This window comes from Sceloporus occidentalis, unplaced genomic scaffold (genome assembly GCF_023333645.1).
Source record: "Sceloporus occidentalis isolate IW3139 unplaced genomic scaffold, rSceOcc1.0.p SCAF_5, whole genome shotgun sequence".
NCBI lineage: Eukaryota > Metazoa > Chordata > Lepidosauria > Squamata > Phrynosomatidae > Sceloporus > Sceloporus occidentalis.
The window spans coordinates 186,252,343-186,272,074 of NW_028316985.1; the positions used below are offsets into that span (position 1 = coordinate 186,252,343).

General features: G+C 43.0%; 1 protein-coding gene across 2 annotated transcripts; it reads right to left on the bottom strand.

Moving 5' to 3' along the window:
* Positions 1-2,347: 2,347 nt before the first annotated feature.
* On the bottom strand, positions 2,348-18,734 carry LOC149313302 (CD209 antigen-like protein C). Of its 2 annotated transcripts, XM_089527154.1 has the most exons (9): positions 18,654-18,734; positions 16,989-17,060; positions 14,855-14,899; positions 13,247-13,351; positions 11,209-11,307; positions 8,165-8,251; positions 6,030-6,178; positions 4,593-4,708; positions 2,348-2,626 (listed from the first exon to the last, which is right to left on the bottom strand). In XM_089527154.1, exons 2-9 carry the CDS (start codon positions 17,005-17,007, stop codon positions 2,467-2,469), a joined length of 780 nt encoding a protein of 259 aa, XP_089383280.1. In that variant the 5' UTR covers positions 17,008-17,060; positions 18,654-18,734; the 3' UTR covers positions 2,348-2,466. The 2 variants fall into 2 exon arrangements, with proteins under 2 accessions (XP_089383280.1, XP_089383281.1); XM_089527155.1 differs by lacking the exon at positions 18,654-18,734 and having other exon boundaries at positions 16,989-17,140.
* Between the last annotated feature and the right edge of the window lie 998 nt (positions 18,735-19,732).

Sequence of the window (19,732 nt, forward strand, 5' to 3'; positions counted from 1 at the left end):
CTAGAGGCTGCTGGAGTGGCTGTAGGTTTGACATTTCCCCTGGGCTCTCTGGCTCTTTCTCAGACCCAGAGGATATGCCTGGCTCCTGGGGAAAGGGCATGACAGCCCCCACTGCCCAAAAAAAGACAACCCTACTTTTCTGAATATTGATACAAACAAAGCATTCCCACTCCTGCTCTCTGCTCCTATGATCAGGTGTAGAAGGTGATCACCCAACAGTTTGACCCCACCCTTCCCCACCCCTGATTCCCCCAATCCAGGGTCAAACCACAACTTTCAAAAAATTGCTTCTTCCCCCAAAACAGCAGAGCAAACTGTAGTTTGTTTGTTTTGTACTTGTCTTCATGCCCTCAGACATAAAAAAATGTGTTTTCACATCAGAATGGGAGGAACGTTGTATTTTCCAACAGATAGGGGCATCATTAGGGGAGTGCGGAGATACAGACCACACCAGGTGACACATCAGAGGAGGGTGAACATCCAGTGGGGGGGGGGGGTGGCTCCCATCCATCCCAAGACCACCCTGGCTACCTGGCCTCCACCAGCCAGTGCATCTCTGCTGCCCAATGGCTGTAGCCGCTGGAGGAGGTGAGTGCAGCTGCCACCAAGAACTGCTCCCAGATCTGGCAAGGCTGCTGGATGAGTGGAGAAAAGACTACCAGAAGGCAGCATCTAAAACACAGTTTTCCAAACTTTGGCCCTCCAGATGTTTTGGACTTCAGCTCCCAGAATGGGTTGTCCATGCTGGTTTCTGAGGGTAAGAGCTGTTCAACAGTGGAATGCACTCCCTTGGAGTCTCCTTCTTTGGAAGTCTTTAAACAGAGGCTGTATGGCCATCTGTCGGAGGTGTTTTGATTGAGAGTTCCTTCATGGCAGAATGGGGTTGGGCTGGGTGGCCCTTGGGGTCTCTTCCAACTCTATGTTTCTATGAAACACTCCCAGTTAGGTAAAGGAGGAAACTGAAATACTGGGCAGACATGAAAGGATTTTGTTTTAAAGAAAACAAGGTTCTTTGATAGCAGCTTTGGTAACTGAGGCATGCCTTTATCTGCAGTGAGGAAAAATTGCCCACAAACCAGGGCCTTTAAAAGGGAACAACCGCCATTGTGGCAGCAACAACGTGGAACAATCTCGACACTGGCATCAGTTGGGCTGCCAATATAAGTTGTCACTTCTGTTAGGAAGTATCTAATTAGGGGAATTTCTGAATTTAGCTCAAATTGCTGAGAGGGAGGGTCCTAACAACACCCTCGTGAGACCGTCTCCTGTGATGTATACGAGAGTCCACAAGAATCCCTTGAGAGACGATGCTTAGACAGACTATTCCAATTAAGTCCAAATATTTATTAAAAGGGGGAAACAAAACACGCAGCAAAGGGGCATTCAGGCACACACGCAATTCTCAATGAAAGTCAAGGAGGGAAATTGGGAGAGAGTTGAGAGAGGCAAATCTACAGGAGATACTTACTTCTGAAGGCTTCTCCGGGAAGCCAGTGTGGATGTAGATGATGAAAGGACATGGCTGCCGAAACGTGGGAGTAAATGGCCGAGGGAGCTAAAATCAGAGTTCGGTCTGACGTGAAGCCAGGCTGTATTCTGAATGTAGCACAGCAGTGTGTGTTTAGACTGAAGTTTATATAGACAGTTTCTAGCCTCTAGCAATGAACTTAATGGCTTAGCTGCAGCCAAGACAAAGGGTGTAAAGACCTGGGCTGTTGTTAAACCAAGGTGAAGAATAGACTGAGCCAATAGACTGAGCCAATGGACACAATCAAGGAAGGCAAACGGATGAATAGGTGGTCATTGATTTAATCACTGGGCCATCAGGTGTGAGGCTGAAAACCAAGAGCAAGCATTGTGTTGGTTTTTGGAGGCAATGGTTTTTCTTGTCTAGCAACTCCCAAACTTTCTGCGCAGATTTTCCAGTCTTATCTCTAGGGCTCCTAGCCACTTCTTTGCATGCTGCCTCCACTTTGGAGAAATGGCTGTGCCCCTAGGAGGTCAGCTTGGGCTCAAAGTGCATTCCACACACACACCAAAATGTAATATAAATCGATATGCTCTAATTCTTCCGCCAACTGAGGTCTTATTTCCATAATCCTGCCTTTTCATTTAAAATCCCCAGTTTATGCCACTTATGAATGAATTTTAAGGAAATATTTTATTGTTTTAGTGCTTTAAGAATAATTTATCAGTTTTACAATTAGATTCTGGAAGTACCCAGGAGAAGACCCAGAGAGAGCATACTTGAATTAGAGAAAACTTGATCTATAGCATCACAACAGTCCTTTTCATACCTGCCAATATATAGATTGTCAAGATCACAATGACTAGGTAAAGTCACAAATCTGGGTAGATGTACATAACCGACAAGTTTCAAAATGTTCCATTTGTCCATGCTTCCCTCCAGGGGGGCTTTTCATCCAAGTTGTATCTGAAGAGATAGCAAACCCAGTACTGTGCATCTTAAAAATTGAACCAATATGGGTCAGGCAACTTCTTGCAAATATACCTTTTTTTACTGTCACAGGGAGCGATACGCCAACAACTTTTAATTTTGCAAAGCGGTCCTATGTAAACGCAATCACCATCATTGGTGGGCTGGCCTTTCTCCACATCCCAGAACCTGAAAAATGAAAAGAGTGATGGGTGATGATGGTGAACTCTTTTTATACCCTGCATTTTTGTCACAATTGAATTTGGTGGCAGCTCACAAGTTAAATATCATAGAAAGAGCAGGTTTAGACATGGAAGAAGAAGTTTTGACATGGAAGAAGATAGGAGGAATCCACAATCTATGCAGATGACACCATGCTACTAGTGGAAAACATCATAGACTTGAAACAATTACTAAGAAACATTAAAGAAGAAAGTGAAAAGGCAGGCTTACTGCTAAACATAAAGAAAACAAAAATGCAGTCAGCCCTCCATATCCATGGATTCTTTATCCATGGATTCGAGCATCCATGACTTGTAAATATTCAGTGTACAAATTCCAAAAAGAAAAGCTTAATTTTGCCATTTTATATAAGGGGCACTGCTATTCTGCTATGATCAGGCCTCACCTGAAATAATCCTGTGTCAAGTTCTGGGCACCTTAATTCAAAAAGGATATTGAGAAACTGGAGCCATGTGTCCAAAGGAGGGTGACTAAAATGGTGACAGGCCTGGAAACCATGAAGCCCTATGAGAAAAGACTTAGGGAGCTGGGGATGTTTAGCCTGGAAAAGAGAAGGTTAAGAGGTGATATGATAGCCCTGTTTAAATACTTGAAGGGATGTCCTATTGAGGAGGGAGCAAGCTTGTTTTCTGCTGCTCCAGAGAATAGGACCTGGAACAATGGATGCAAGCTCCAGGAAAAGAGATTCCACCTCAACATTAGGAGGAACTTCCTGACAGAACTGTTAAGATGGTGAAAGACACTCCCTTGGAGAGCTTGATGGAATCTCCTTCCTTGGAGGGCTTTAACCAGAGGCTGGATGGCCATCTGTCACAGGGGTGCTTTGTTTGTGAGTTCCTGCATGTCAGAATGGGGATGGACTGGATGGCCCTTGGGGTCTCTTCCAACTCTATGATTCTATGACACCATTTTACTACACTGTCATATATAATGGAGCTTGAGCATCCACAGATTTTGGTATCCATGGGGGGTCCTGGATACAAACCTTAGCAGATACCAACGGCCCGCTATACTGACCATGGAAGATCTACATAAATTCAACATAGATAGTGGTGGAATCAAAATAGTTAAAGATTTCCTGTTCCTTGGATGAAACATTGGCCAGAACAGAGACTGAAGTCAAGAAATCAGAAGAAGGCTAGCACTGAGCCACATCATGAGAAGGCATGAATCATTATAAAAGGCAATAATGCTAGGAAAAGTAGAAGGTATTAGAAAGAGAGGAAGACTGCATGCCAGGCAGATAAACTCAATCAGGGAGGTCAAATTTGCAAGACCCGAAAGGGGTCTTGTAGGTATCTCATTCACATCATTCATTCATTCAGAGCTATTCTACTCCACTTTTCTAACAGAGAGATTAAAAATGGCTAATTAGACAGTTCCCTGCCATTAGGCTTACAACTTAAAAAAGACATGACAGAAAAGGAGAAGGGAAAGGCAGTGGAGAAAGTAGTGGGGAAGTTAACTTGAAGGCAATTAACAACAACAACAACAACAACAAAAACAACAAATACAAGTTAAATGATTACAATATTTACGAGACTCCTGTACCAACTCCCCCCCCCCAAAAAAAGCCCCCAACCGAACCCTGAAAACCTGATGGAAACATCATTCCAGCATACATCATACAACCGATAATAGCTGTTACAGGGTTCTGGCCCTAAATTTTTATTTTAATAATAATAATAATAATAATAATAATAATAATAATAAAAAATTCCACTTAATCTCAGGGAATCCAAGCATATTTTTACTTTTTTGGGCAGACAAACCTTGTGCTAGATTTTAGATCAAGTTCATTCAAAGAACATGAAGAGCTCTCTGCTCTCTAGAAGGAAGGAAGGAAGGAAGGGAGTCTCCAAAGAAAGCTTTCTAGAACCGGGCAATATAGAAATTTTGTTCAGAAACTCACAAAGACCCAACTCTTTGGCGATTAAACCACTGTAAGCCTTCCTTCACCTCTGGGTTCTTACGGAGCCCAATCCAGAACCCACCATTGAGACGTGTGGCTTCTGTGTCTAAAAAGACCTGCAAGAGAACAATCAGAAAATCTTTATTAGGAATGGGAGTGAGGTATTAAGGCAATCACATGCCCTTTTCTTTCTGAGCAAACGAGAATTTCTTATGTTCTATGCCATCAAAGGCTTTGGTGTGACCTACAAAGCACAGGTGAACTTTCTCTGAAGATGCCCACCGCAGATGCTGGCGAAACATCAGGAATAAACTCTTTGAGAACATGGCCACATAGTTTGATGCCTAGCCATTCCCTTGCACTATATCACCAAACCATCACCGACTGTTGTTTCTCAGCTCTTCAGGAGTATACAAAGTAGTTAGTTACAATTATAAAAAGGTAAATGGTAAAGGTTTCCCCCTTTAACACGAATGTCCAATCGTGCCCAACTATAGGCAGGCGGTGCTCATCTCCATTACCAAGCTGAAGGAGCCAGCGTTGTCAAAGATGACTCCATGGTCATGCGGCCAACATGACCTATCTCTTCCAGCAGGCCTATCTAGGCAGTTTTTAATCATGAATTTTAAACATGAATTTAACTGTCATCCTTCGGCCTGCGAGGGAGAGAATAGGCTGGCCCAGCTCCATCAGGGCTAGGCTGAAGAAGAAGAGCCCTCCCTCCGGTCCATCTGCCTTGGTCCAGGCCTCAGAGGGAGAGAAGAACTGCTGGACCTCATCCCCTTTCCCACCACCATTCCCTTCTCCTTTTGTGTCGTGTCTATTAGATTGTAAGCCTGAGGGGAGGGAACTGTCTGATTAAAAATAATAATTGTAAGCCGCTCTGAGAGCCATTAGGGCTGAAAGGTGGGGTATAAATACCATAATAAATAAATAAATAAATAAATGATTCACAGAACGTTTCTACCTACCCACCAAAGTGGTACCTATTTATCTACTTGCATTTTTATGTGCTTTTGAACTGTTTGGTTGACAGAAGCTGGGATGGAGCTCACTCCATTACACTGCACTTGGGTCAAGAACTGCCAGCCTGTTGATCTTACGATTGTCAGAGTCAGCATCTTAACCACTGAGCCACCGCATCCCCAGTTACAATTATAACTCCTATTAAAAATAGCTATTTTTCATCTTTTATGGGACTGGATTGCCATGTGGTATAAATAGTTTAAATAGTAGTATAAATATTGCGAATAATAATAATAACAATGTTTTTGTTGTTGTTCCAGTTCATAAAGCTTGGCAACGCAACTGGAATTATTTCTTCCAGCATGAAGCAATAATATGTCCAGTTGCATGTGATGCAGAATCTGTTAGGACATCTAAAAGCTGTAACAGCAATATCACAAGAAGGATTAATCACAATGTCCTGCTACTCACCTGTTCTTCAGGAAACCTCACAGAAACCAAATAAGATTCTTTCCTTTTACATTGCCTTTTGGATTCCTCCCAAGTGAGTTCAACTTTGGAAAAGTAGTACAGGTTCCTGTTGTACCATGCCCACGTGCTAAGCATTGCAGTAACCTTATCTTGGAGCCAAATCAAGAATGCAGAAGGGAGGGGGAAAGAAAACAACAGTGAGTATAGTGGGCCCTCACTAGGTTAGGGGTGCAGGACCCCATGAAAGTGGGGAAACTATAAATAAAGGAATCACTATTTTTTACCTGAGAGGAACGCCTCTCTAGGAATCTCTAGATTCCCCGGCACAACTCTGTGGTCAACATCTGCAGACAGATTGTAGAATCGCTCTGGAGGACGTACAAATGCCTAGATAACTGTTCTCTCTAGGAATCTCTAGGTCCTCCAGTGCAATTTCTGGTGGATGTTGACTCTAGTGTTGTAATGGAGGACTTCAAGATTCCTAGAGAGAACATGTTAATCAAATCCATGAATAGTCAAAGCCACAAAAGTCAACGCCACAAACGTGGAGAGCCAACTGTGTTAACATAAATTATACATCTATGCATTTTCAAAACAAAAAAAAACCTATCCAGTCAATATGAATAATATACAGAAAGGTCATTATGTTCCAGGATGAAATACTATACCCAATTATTTGGGCATGAGCCTTGTTGCCTTACTGTACTGAAATAATAATAATAATAATAATAATAATATCTTGTTTTTTCCCCCTAGTCTAGGATTCAAGGTGGCTTAGACACCTTGAAATGTATATTGCACAAAAGTTAATAATACATTTAGACTTCCAATAAAATTAACAGCCATTAAAGCTGGAGCATGTTCAGAGGAGGGGCAACCAAAATGGTGACAGGGCTGGAAACTGGAGACTTAGGGAGCTGGGTAGGTTCAGCCTGGAGAAGAGGATGTTAAGCCATGTGTAATATGTGAAAGGATGTCATATTTAAGATAAAACAAGTTTGCTTTATGCTGCTCCAGAGACTAGGGCATGGAGCAATGGATACAAACTACAGGAAAAGAGATTCCATCTAAACATTAGGAAGAACTTCAAACAGTAAGTCCCTCTAGGAAGGGATAAGATCTTAAAGTGTAAAGATATACAACTGAGCACTAAAGTTAGACTCATCCAAGCCATAGTATTCCCTGTCACCATGGATGGATGTGAGAGCTGGATGGTGAAGAAAGCAGATCGGATGAAAATCAGCTCATTTGAGATGTGGTGCTGGAGAAGAGTGCTGAGGATACAATGGATGGCCACAAAGATCCATCAGACAAGTGGTCTTCCTCTCTTTCTACTACCTTCTACTTTTCCTAGCATTATTGTCTTTTCCAATGACTCATGCCTTCTCATGATGTGGCCAAAGTACAATAGCTTAGTCATGCTGGCTTCCAACTGAGATGTGGTGCTGGAGAAGAGAGCTGAGGATGCCCTGGATGGCCAAAAAGACAAACAAATGGGTCCAGGAACAGATCAAGCCAGAACTCTCCCTGGAAACCACGCTGACTAAATTGAGGCTGCCACACTTTGGCCACATTATGAGAAGGCATGGATCATTAGAAAAGTCAATAATGCTAGGAAAGCTGAAGAGGAAAACTGCATGCCAAATGGATAGACTCAGCCAGGGAGGTTGCAGGTCTGAATCTGAAGGACTGAAGCAGAGCAGTGGAGGACAGGGGGACTTGGAGATGTTTCATCCACAGGGTCACAATGAGTTGACGTCAACTCAAGGACAGTTAACAACAACATAGCTCTGTTGTGGACGGTTGCCTCCTTCCTTGTAGTGTAATTGTTCCAGTTTGTGCCATTGGTGGGACAATTCTAGACACCAAGGTTTGAATTCCCACTCAACCATGGCAACCCATTTGGTGGCCTTGGAAAAGTCACTATAACTCAGCCTCAGAGGCGACCAGCAGCAAAACCTCCCCAAAGATAACTTGCCAAGAAAACCTTGTGCAGGGGGCACCATAAGTCAGAAATGACGTGAAGTCACACAACAGCAGCAATAAATGACTGGGAGGGGATGCTGGGTACCACCAGAGAGGATATTCTTCTTCCCCCCTCATTGTTTTAGTATCACAGTCTCTAAAGAACTTACCAATTTCACCCTGGAGTTCCTCATTTTCATTGGTTACTTCAATCAATTGGTTGGATAGGTTTTGAGCTAGCTCAATCACTTCAAGATCTACAAAGTTGACAACATTACAGATGAGCGGGATCATAAAAGATCAAGCCACTGAAAATAAGAAATCATTTCTTTAGCATTCATTCACATTGTGGCATTGAAGAGGAAATGAAATCCAGAATAGGACTCATGTAGACAAGGCTCCCATCTGCATCGTTTAACCAAAAAGACATCCCATAGTATGCCAAAGTGGAAGCACCCTAAACTGGGTTATTATTCTACCGATCAGCCATTTCTATACAGGGATCACTATTTTTGGCACTGAAAATTATTTCTGCCCAGAAATATCCACCAAAATCTTCTGTCCTGGTCTATCTCATATAACTTTCCATATACTTAGGAGTTGTTCAGACAACCCTGAAGAAGCAGCATGGATTCCCAGTGACTGGGCGGCATATAAATAAATCATATTATTATTATTATTATTATTATTATTATTATTATTATGGATCCGCTACTGTTTCAGCCAGATTGGGCAACCACACGCCGCGGCCCTGATCTGGCCTTTTTTGTGCCCTGGAAAAGGTGCCATAGCTGCATTGCTGTAGCTTGGTGGCACTCTTTTAATAATAATATAGTTAATTTATATTTTTCTGCCTTTCCCAGATGAATCGAGGCGGGATTACAGTTCGCTAAAATACATACATCAATACTTAAAATACATATAAAAGCACATCAATAAAATGAATAACAATTAATCTTAAAAACTAACTCTTTAGATAGTGGCAATGCAATAAGGTTATACAATAGTCAGCGGGTGTTTCTTACATAAGGCCAGGTGGGTAAGCTCGCTGGAAGAGATCCGTCTTAAGTGCCTTCTTAAACGTCTCCAAGGAAGTAATGAAACAGATCTCTTCTGGAAGACCATTCCATAATTTTGGAGCGGCTGCTGTAAAGGCTTTTGGTGCTGCGTCATTTGGATGTAGCACCGGAGGAGCGCCATGATGCGGTGCACTGTGTGGAGCAGCACGCAGCATCATGGCGCCCTGGGGGAGGAGTTGGGGTGTGTTTCATGTGGACAAGATGCCCCGACTCCACCCCTAAGCCAGGCTTAATGGCCGATCTGAACAGGGCCTTAGGTATGTAGCAGAGGCACTAAGAAAAACAGTCAGTGAATTGTGAAGATTGTGTAACAGGATACACAAGAGTGTCGCAATGTGTGTTGGGCTCTACTGATGCACACTGGCACTACCTAGCTGGTGTTCCAAGGCACAGTGGTCACTTTGCCAGTTCCTCTGCCTAGGAACATAACAGGAGCTCCTTTTTGGATATAGGCATTACGGAAATGCCCAATGTTAATTCCCACAGAGGTCAGTCCACTTATGAAGATGTAAGACATAACAGTATTCCAGGGTTCAGTATTATTTTCTATGCAGAAAATGATGTAAATGTGGACTTGTTCTTCACAAAATTACTGTGTAATTTTAGTCAAAAAATTGACCCCAAAAAGTCTGAGTCGACTTATCCACAGGTCAATGTAAGTCCTGTGTTTTAACTCTTATTTTAAAAAAGGAACCACTCCCTGTTGAAAAGCAAGAGGGTAATTCCTTGTAGCAGCAGATCTAGAAATAGCTAGTTGTTGGAAATCAGGTGATCTAACAATAGACAATTAGTGGGAAACAGTGTGGGACTCTTGGCTAATGGAGAAACTCTCCTATACAATAACAGACACAAGAGAAAAGCCACATTCTGTTATGACTAGTCAACAATGATTGACTATATTAACAATCATTTGCCGTGACTGCAACCTCCAGCTGCTCAAGTGGACCTATGGAAAGATGCATTGTGTCTTGACTCCCCTTCCAAGGATGACACTTCAGCATTTACTTAGACTATTCCCTAGGACTCAGTTGGCAGAACTATGTCTCATACCATGGTTAATCGTTCTTTGTTGAAGTTTCTTCTGTGTATGATTGATGTCCTGCTAATCTACTACATTGTCTATTTTTCCCCTCATAACAAAAATTGAATAAAATATATATGTTTTAAAAAGGCAAGAGGGTAATCTGTCTTGAAAGCAGTGACCACCCTCAACACTATCATCCATCCTCTTTACAGTGTGCGCAAACAGTGTGTGCTGGAATTTAGTAAGTTCTTTGGCATTGTTTTCCTTTGCTTCATCTTTTAGATCCTTTGTCACACACCCCAAGGTTTTACCCTTGACGTAGCCACAATCACATCAAAATACATCACTTTGGCCCCTAAACCTGCCCTCGATTTATACACAAGGTTGACTTATAGTTGAGTATATACGGTAAGCCTTTTTGTGCAAAAAAACAGCATGTCCTGGACAGAAATTAATTTCTGCCCAGAATTGTGTGTGTGTGTGTGTGTATACAAAATTTTGCTTCCTGTGCAAAAATAAATGCTATAAATTATATTCTGCACAAACTTCAGACATGGGGGTGGGGGATTTGAACAAAAAACACCAGCCAGAGTGTTGTCGGGGCATTGCATATGTGTGAGTGGACTTACGCCTATGTGCACTGGAATGGAATAGTTGCATAGCATCCATATCCAGTAAGAAACTGGAGCATGTCCAAAGGAGGGCAACTAAAATGGTGAAGGGTCTGGAAACCATGACTTATGAGGAAGGACTTACGGAGCTGGGGATGTTTAGCCTGGAGAAGAGAAGTTAAGAGGTGATATGATAGCCCTCTTTAAATACTTAAAGGGATGTCATATTGAGGAAGGAGCAAGCTTGTTTTCTGCTGCTCCAGAGAATAGGACACAGCACAATGTGTTGTAGATTATTGATTATAGATTATTTTAAAACTAGAATTTTAACCAGAAATCAGTAGGGAGACCAGGAGCTCAACAGGAAAATAAACATTTTTTACACTCCAGAAACCCATTTGTTCTAATATTGTCCAGCCCTCCTTCCTTCCTTAGGAGTGTACATTCAAAATAAACACACAAAATAAACAAATACATTTGAATTGAATCTCATGGCTTACCACTTTTCCTTTCAAATTTTGAGTCGTGTTCAATGGCAAATTCCCGCAGCTTGGCCACTGCATCGTGAATGTCTTGGTATTTATTGTATGCTACGTGATCTAGAACCGAGAAAAGAAAAAGAACCTTTTTTCCAAAAATAGTTGCTTGATGCTGGACGCAAGCGCAGGGAGCTAGCATGGCTCTGTTCTCATGTTAGAATTGCCAGAGCTGGTTTTGATCCTGGGCTCTTCAGACCTTAGCTTCAGACCGTCTTTCATTGCCATGGCCAGTCAGTGCCTTATATTTGTTTACATGGGGATCTTTAGTATGGCATTTGGGACTAACCACAGATCGGGTTGTTGCAGGGCCACAACTCTCCAGATTGCTGTGGAGTATCCTGGCCAATGCAGACAATCCCTGTGTTCGATAATTTTAGCATTAGCTTGGCATTGTGAAGCTGGGAAAAGGTATGAAGGCTGAGATATGTTCAGCCTAGAGAAGTGATGGTTAAGAGGCGATATTATAGCCCTGTATAAGAATTTGAAGGGGTGTCACATTGAGGATGGAGCAAGCTTGTTTTCTGATGCTCCAAAGACTAGAACATGGAACAATGGATGCAAGCTCCAGGAAAAGAGATTCCACCTCAACATTAGGAGCAACTTCTTCACAATAAGAGCTGTTTGAAAGTGGAGGACACTGCCTCGGAGTCTGATAGACAGCCTCAACAGTCCGGCAAAATATGCCAATATGAGGGCAGAGTGGGGGGGATGGCAACCACACGCCATGCACCACCAAGCCGGTGTCATGCCAGCATCACATTGCCCGACCAACTGCACATTAAGTGGTGTCACGCCGTGTCTTTGGCACAGCATGTAGACATAAAAGCTGCAGTGGCAGCTAGTGCACCCTTTCTGCAGCACAAAAAAGGTGTCACTTTTTGTGGCTTCTTTTTGCACTGCAGAACTTCCGGGTGGGAGTGTGATATGCAGTTGCCATATACCCAACCCAGGACCTCCAGGGGCAGCTTGGAGCTGCCTCTTAGTGGAGATCTGCTGAGCCGCAGAGTCTCCTTCTTTGGAGGTTTTTAAATAGAGGCTTGATGGCCATCTGTCGGGGATGCTTTGATGGAGAGTTCCTGCATGGCAGAATGAACTGGATGGCCCTTGGGGTCTCTTCAGTCTCTATCATTCTATGATTCTATGAGAATAGGTATAAAGGTATGAGGATGAGACAATGAAGGGGTGAATTTTCCTCTGTTACTTGCCTGCTTGCTTACACTGTTCTCACCGTTATGGGAGGACGAGATGTGTCACACTTGTGCATTTTGATCTTTCTTTGCTTCTATACTGTATAACCCTTGGGACTTTCAGCAGCCTCCCCTGGAGGGATATACCCCAACTCTGACCCCCTCGCCCCAGCCAACCATGGGGATGGGGGTTACCTACCATATATACTTGACTATAAGTCAACCTCATGAGTTGAGGGCAGGCTTTGGGGCCAAAATTATGGATTTTGATATGACCCACGGATCAGACGAAGGTAAAACCTGGGGACTTGTGGCAAAGGATGTAAAGGATGAAGCAAAGGAAAACAATGCCAAATTACAAAATTTCAGCAGGCATTAATTTGTGCTCACACTAAAGTCTGGATGAACCAGTGTCAGTGGGATCAGTGCTTCCAGCACAGATTGTATTCTTGCTTTTTGCCATTATTCTTTAAAATAAGAATTAAAGTACAATACTTGCATTGACCCATGGATAAGTCGACTCAGGTTTTTGTGTGTCAATTTTATTGACTAAAACTTCTAGACTTATACATGAGCATATGCATTAATGCTTATTTTAAATATGCTAACGTAAAATATCAAACTCTCTGAAACCTGGGGACATTAAAGAATTTATCCAAGGCACAGTTGTGCACTCAGTTTTGGGGACCATGTTTGACCATGTTTGTCAGTTTTCATACAGAAGTAAAGCCAGCCCAAATACTTCTGAAGATGCTTTCTCTCCCCCACCACCACCACCTTGCACACACACAAATTAAACCCCTTTAACTTACATATAGTATACATCACAGCAGCAAGGATAAATGAAGTCGCAGCCAGGCCATAGAGACAATATTCATCTCCCAGTGTTTTGAAGAATAGTTTCTTTGCTTCGTTCACTGAACAAAAAGAAGAAGCAAAATCGGGTGTCAGCAATTGCCAACATTCCACAGTCATCTCTATAAAGAAAGTTTTCTTGCACAAAAATTCCAATTCTTGAAGTCATATAACAACAAAAACAGTGTCAAATTATGCCTGTGTGTCTCTGTATGTTACTGCACAATATGACATATAATTTCTCAGATAGTTTCCTCGAAAGGCACAAATGAGTAATTTTAACAACTTACTTCTTACTGTGAGAAAATGTCCAAAGACCATTTTCTGAAGCCTATTCATAATTCAGGTGGAAAGTGGCCAAACGACATCCACATCTGCATGTGCCAAGACTAAGACTGCTGCCACACTGCTTTAACTGCCATGGCTTAATCCTATGAAATCCTGGGATTTGTAGTTTGTTGCGGCAGCAGAATTCTCTCACAAAGACAGCTAAAGATCTCCAAAATTACAAATCCCAGAGTTCCATAGCTTTGAGCCATGGCAGTTAAAGCTGTGTCAAACTGCATTAATACTGCAGTGCAGAGACAGCCTATATCATCCTCCAAGGCATCCAGAGGAGAGCCAGGTGCAATGATTTTGTGCTGCTCTATCAATGCAGCCTAAAATTAAAGTGAGTTTAAACTGCATTAATGGAAATATAGTGTCTAGATCAAGGGAAGTAATAGTGCCACTCTGTTCTGCTTTGGTCAGGCCTATCCAAAGGGATAGCCTGCACCCGCCCCTTTTGCGCTGGATTGGGGCCAGGGCAACCTCACTGGCAGCCCTGCTGCCCCAATCTGGTGTTTTCCGGGCCACAAAGAAGCAGGCTTTATGCCCCCAGACACCCCAGCCCTACAGAGGAGAAAGGGGTGGCCCCATTCTCCTCTGGATTGTTGGTGGAGCCGTATAGTTGCAGCCCTTATGTTGGCTCTTCTTGTTGCAGACATGCAGACGTTGTGCATCGCGCACATCATCATGGTAGCCCCTATGTGGACAGGAGGCTGCCATGATGACAGTGTCCACACGTTCTAGGTTTCCGGACCGTGCATTTGCCACACAGTCCAGAACCCTAGAATTGGGCTTTCATTATGTCCACATACAATGGATCTGAATACGTGAGGTTTCTAAATCTTGCTTCATTTGGCAATGGCCTCCCACCTCCATGCTGCACACCATGGTAGAGGAAGAAGAAGGCCCAGTGCATCCCACCTCCCTGTGTGGTGTGACTTTACTTATGAGTAGACCCATGCCAAGGAGGGTGGAAGATGTTGTGCCCTTTTGGCCCCACCCCGCAAAGCCCCACTCCTTGCACCGGGTGACACTCCACGCTGGGATGCTAATGGCTTTGTGTGTTCTTCCTCAATAATTGTTGCCTCTTATTGCCCAGTCATGCCCTGTTGACCACACTCTGACGTGGCTCAACCATGTGTGTCTTGGTTTTCATCTGTGCAATGTTGGAGGGCATGTCCCTGCTTGTTTCTCCTATGTCCAAGAAACCCCTTGTAAATGTGCTGCAGCATACATACGTGTAACTTCTCCTGTTGTGTTCGTTTTGCTTTCTGTTGGGAACGCTGTAAAAATGACAACAGATGCTTAAACTCTAGAAGTAAACCAGCCACCCTCAGGGTCATAACTTTTCTCAGACCCCCCTTTTTCTTTTGGCAAACTCCCCGTTTCACCTCATTCCACCTGTGCACAAAGCCCCCTTATCAGTATGCAGCATACGTGCATCGGACTCCTGTTCCAGTCCTCAGATTGCTTGCTGTAGGGGTGGCTTTGAAAATTTCATTTTTCATTGTTCATTTTCTAGAACCTTAATGTAAGCGATAAACTGGAACAGAATCACCCCTATGAAAATTTAAAGGGGCACTGAGGGGATTAAAAATAAAATAAAACAAACTACATTTTATAGGGGAGACCTTCTCTCAACCCCACTACCTTCCATAATATTTGGTGGGATTAAACAACAGGCCTTCTTGGTACTTGCTCCCAGACGATGGAGCTCCCTCCATAGGGAGACTAGGAGGACTAGACTAGTGACTATTTGGTTGGCTGGTTAATTGTTTGGTTATTTTATTTATATCCCATCTTTCTCCCAGGGCAGGTCTGCAACAGACTTTTGCATCTTCCCATCCTAATATCTGATATTAATATCTAATATCTGGCACAGAGACTGGCCTGTTTGCAGTTTTTTTATTTGTGTGGCATGCCCTGTGCAACTGGGACCAATGCTTAACATAGGATGCTTAATAACATCACTGGGGCTGCCCCATATAACAACACCAGGGCCCTCCGACTGTGATATCACAAAGGTCTCAGCTTTTTGTGCTGAAATCTCATGACCTGGGATAGTCCTGACCTTACCTTAGGCCTTTCCGGATCTGGAAAATTTTGCATTACTTGAAGCCAGCCATTCCAGATGTAGTCTTACCATTTATTTTGGATGGAATTGCATTCCCCATGTAGGATCAAGTTGGGGAAGGGGTTGGTGTGGAGTGGGTATTTTCTGCAGAAATGACCACTGCAGCATAGTCAATTTTAGCTGTTTGGTTTAGTGTGCCAGCTGTGAACCTGTCTAGAGAATCTGATGGCTGAACAAGATTCAACAGAACAAGTGGCAGAGTGTAAACTGTTGCCTGTGTGCTTCCACTGCTAGTGGAAAGGCAATTTATTTCACCCAAGATGCAAAACAACAGCAACGGGCTCCTGAGTACAGTTTAATTCATATCTGTTGACTGAGGCTGAGCCACAGAAGTGTCCTGCTCTCAATCTGCAAAAGACCACAGAGTGGCAAAAGTTCAGAAGCTCAATGAAGCTTTTAAATTGACTTTGGAGCTTATCCTATGGCTCACTAAATTGATTTACCGCTATCTGCCTTAATGCTTAATTTGGATGGCATCCTGATGTTATCAGGTTTTTGCCACTGAATTTGCCACCCAAATACATCCCGGATGCATCCCTGCTTCCAGGAGCACTTTGGTGGCCATTTTCTTAACTTGGAAAACTCCTGGATCCGAAAAGAGCCTTGAGGAGAGCTCCTGGAAGCAGGGATACAACCGGGATGTATTTGGGTGGCAAATTTGGTGGCAAAAACCTTCTGCTAACATTGGGATGCCACCCAAATTAAGCTTTAAGCTGGATAGAGGTAAATCGATTTAGTAAGGCATGAGATGAGCTCCATCGATAGTTACTGTGGAGTAACTATCCACCTCTTTAAATGAGATGGAAGAGAAATATAACTTAATTTACAAATTGGTTCATTCTGTGCTCCCAATGCTATTTAATGAAAAATATTAACATTTTTCAAAGTAGCCAAATAAAATGATTTTAGTTATGTAGAAGAATATGCATTGTTAGTGGGAGGATTGCTTTAATGGGCAAGTAGTTCTGGCACTGGAGAGTACATGACATTAAATCATCCTACTCTGGCTTTACTAGTCCTCTTTTGCTAAGTCCTAGACCACCCATCCCCTGACTGTCTCCCTCTTGTCACCTAAGAAAAATGGTCTTATTAGAAATGGGTGCATTAATCCTATACCCGCTTTCTAGGAGCAGATCTCATAGTATGCCCAGAGGAACAGAAGGTAGCTAAGGGATAGAAAGGGACCCTGTGAATGCCTTGTTTCCTGTAAGGAGACAATTATAGAAGAAGATACTTACTTCTTGTTTCTTCTGCCATTAGGATGCGATTTTATCTTATGACACTGAGTGGTGTGTCATCCTGTACTGAATCTGTGGGATCATATCATGCAGTGCATTGTCAAAATAATATCTTAAGAGAAAATAAAGGTCTTAGTAGACCACAAGCGAAAGATCAGTCAACCGTGGGATGCAGCAGCCAAAAAAGCAATTCTAGGCTCTATCCACAGGCTTATAGTATCCAGGCTGAGGGAAGTCATAGACTCACCCTATTCTTTTGCCACATGGAATACTGTGTCCTCCAGTTCTGGATACCACAATTCAAGAAGGACATTGGAAAGCTAGAATTTGACCAGAGGTGACCGAGATGGTAAAAGATTTGGAACACAAAGCCTTTGAGGAACACATTAAGTAGCAGGCTGTGTTTAGCTTGGAGAAAATAAGACTGAGAGGTGATATGATAGCCATCTTTAAATACCTGAAGGGATGCTATGCAAAAAATGGAGTGTGCTTGTTTACTGCTGCTTCTGAGACTAACACACAAACCAATGGGTTCAAATTGGAAAGAAAAGAGATTCCACCTATACATTAGGAAGAACGTGTGGTGGAGTCTCCTGTTTTGGTAGTCTTTAAAAGGTGACTGGGTAGCCATTTTAGGGGAGTCCTTTAGTCATGTATTCTTTCATGTCCAGAGGTTAGATTTGATGGCCCTTGTCGTTCCTTCCAACTCTGTGGTTGTGTGATTTTCAAAAAGATGTAAACCAGCAGTCATAGTGAGTTCCTCATACACCCATGTTGGTTTCTTAAGACTCTGCTCCCAACTCACTTTTATCTGTGACACGTTTGGGTCAGGCTCAGATATTAGTCCCCCCCAGTGATACACAGAACTGGATTTGGACCCTGAATTTGGATAAGATGGAAGACACACAGGTTCATTGGTCAAGGGTTCCAAGTGTCAGCCCCTACCTCCAGGCTTGCTGAGAGACAGGAGTTGGACAAAGGGACATACTTTATTTGGAAGTATCAGCAGTTGATAGACCTTTCGGGATTACATTAACAGAGGAGTGTTCGTGGGCAAAAAGTTGTTTTGCATAGGTTGCAAGGCCTTCTAGAAAAACAAAATCTAACCATTCTGGCATAAACATCATCACTTTTGTTAGATAAATTGATGTTCTTGGGGTAGGACAGTCAGTTTCAAAATTGTTCTTGTCCTCTTACCTATGACATTGAACCTGAGAGCTTTTCTTGCAGTTAGAGCCTTTGGAGGAAGCCAGTGAGACCGACTCCAAAATAGATTTAAAGATTTTAACCCACAGAATGACTTTGTTTTGAGTGGCTTAGGTACTCAGAAATAAAAAGTTAAATGCTTGAAATACCTTGGCTGTCATATCACCTCTCAGTCTTATTTTTTGCACCCAACAGCACCATTTATCCCCTGAGGACCCAGAGATGCTGCTGCTCTTCCAGATCGATCGACTACCTGGAGCCTTGCCAACCATAGCTCAGTGACAGAATACCTACTTTCTATGCACAAGGTCCAAGCTTCAGACCCTTGTACTTTCCATTAAAAGCTGGTAGGTTTAGGAAAATCATTTTCTGGCTAAGACTTTATCCACCTGTTGCCAGACCTAGATTACCTATGATCTGATAGTGTAAAGCAGTTTCATTTGAACAATGTTGCCCTACCTAGGGCTGCTTTGTGTTGATGCCATGGCACCTCACTTGATTTATCTCCTCCTTTCCTCACCTTCTTCCTCTCTCTTCAACTCTTCCCTTCAACAGTTGGCTCTGCCTTTTTCCTGTGATGTAAACCATTCCAGAATCCATTCCATGATGTTTCTGCTGTTCCCTGATTGGATGTTTGCTCTGCCAAATCAGTATTGAGAATGGGAGCCATGCTGCTTGGATTCTCTTGTCATAAGAAGAAATGGAATATGGGAATAAGGGTGAAGCCTGATAGTAACTGAAGGGGTATCATAGAATCACAGAGTTGGAAGAGACCCCAAGGGCCATCCAGTCCAACCTCCTTCTGCCATGCAGGGAGACACCATCAAAGCCCTCCCTGTGACAGATGACCATCCAGCCTCTACTCCAGGAGAAAACTCAGGGAGCATACTGTACCTATCTGAGATATCCTGGAATAAGGTTGGTTGACTGGCCAAACCCAAAGGGTACTCAGCCATGGCTCCTCTTCATCTTGGAGAGATGTGGCCAGTGGGGTGCCACAGAGTTCAGTGCTATTCAACATCTTTATCAATGACTTGGACAAAAGAATAGAGAGCATACTTATCAAATTTGCAGATGACACCAAATCAGAAGGAGTAGGATCAAAGGACAGGGTCAAAATTCAAAATGACTTGAAAGCTGGGCCAAAACTAACAAAATGAATTTCAACAGGGAGAAATGTAGGATACTACATTTGGACAGTAAAAATGAAATGTAAAGGTATAGGATGGGAGACCTCTGGCTTGACAGCAGTACATATAAAGAGATTTAGGCTTACCGTCTTTAAAACGTGGCTAGATCAACCCTAAAGTGTGAGGGTGTGATTGCCAGTCTCCTGTGATGAAATCATCATGGAGGTGTCCTGTCATTAGAGCATTCATGGATCCGGCATTTCTCTGCACAATAGAAGTTACCATTATGCAGAGAAATGGTGACTCCACGAATGCTTTAATGACGGGACACCTGCATGATGATTTCATCACGGGAGACAAGCCTGACCGGCGATCACACCCTCACACTTTAGGGGTGATCTAGCCACG

What these genes read in the sequence shown, in the direction of transcription:
- LOC149313302 (XM_089527154.1), bottom strand. An exon ending in TGCTGTGATGTATACTATAT is followed by an intron (nt 11,308 to 13,246) that starts GTAAGTTAAAGG and finishes TCTCGGTTCTAG; the next exon opens with ATCACGTAGCATACAATAAA. An exon ending in TGAGGTTTCCTGAAGAACAG is followed by an intron (nt 4,709 to 6,029) that starts GTGAGTAGCAGG and finishes GTTCTCTTGCAG; the next exon opens with GTCTTTTTAGACACAGAAGC.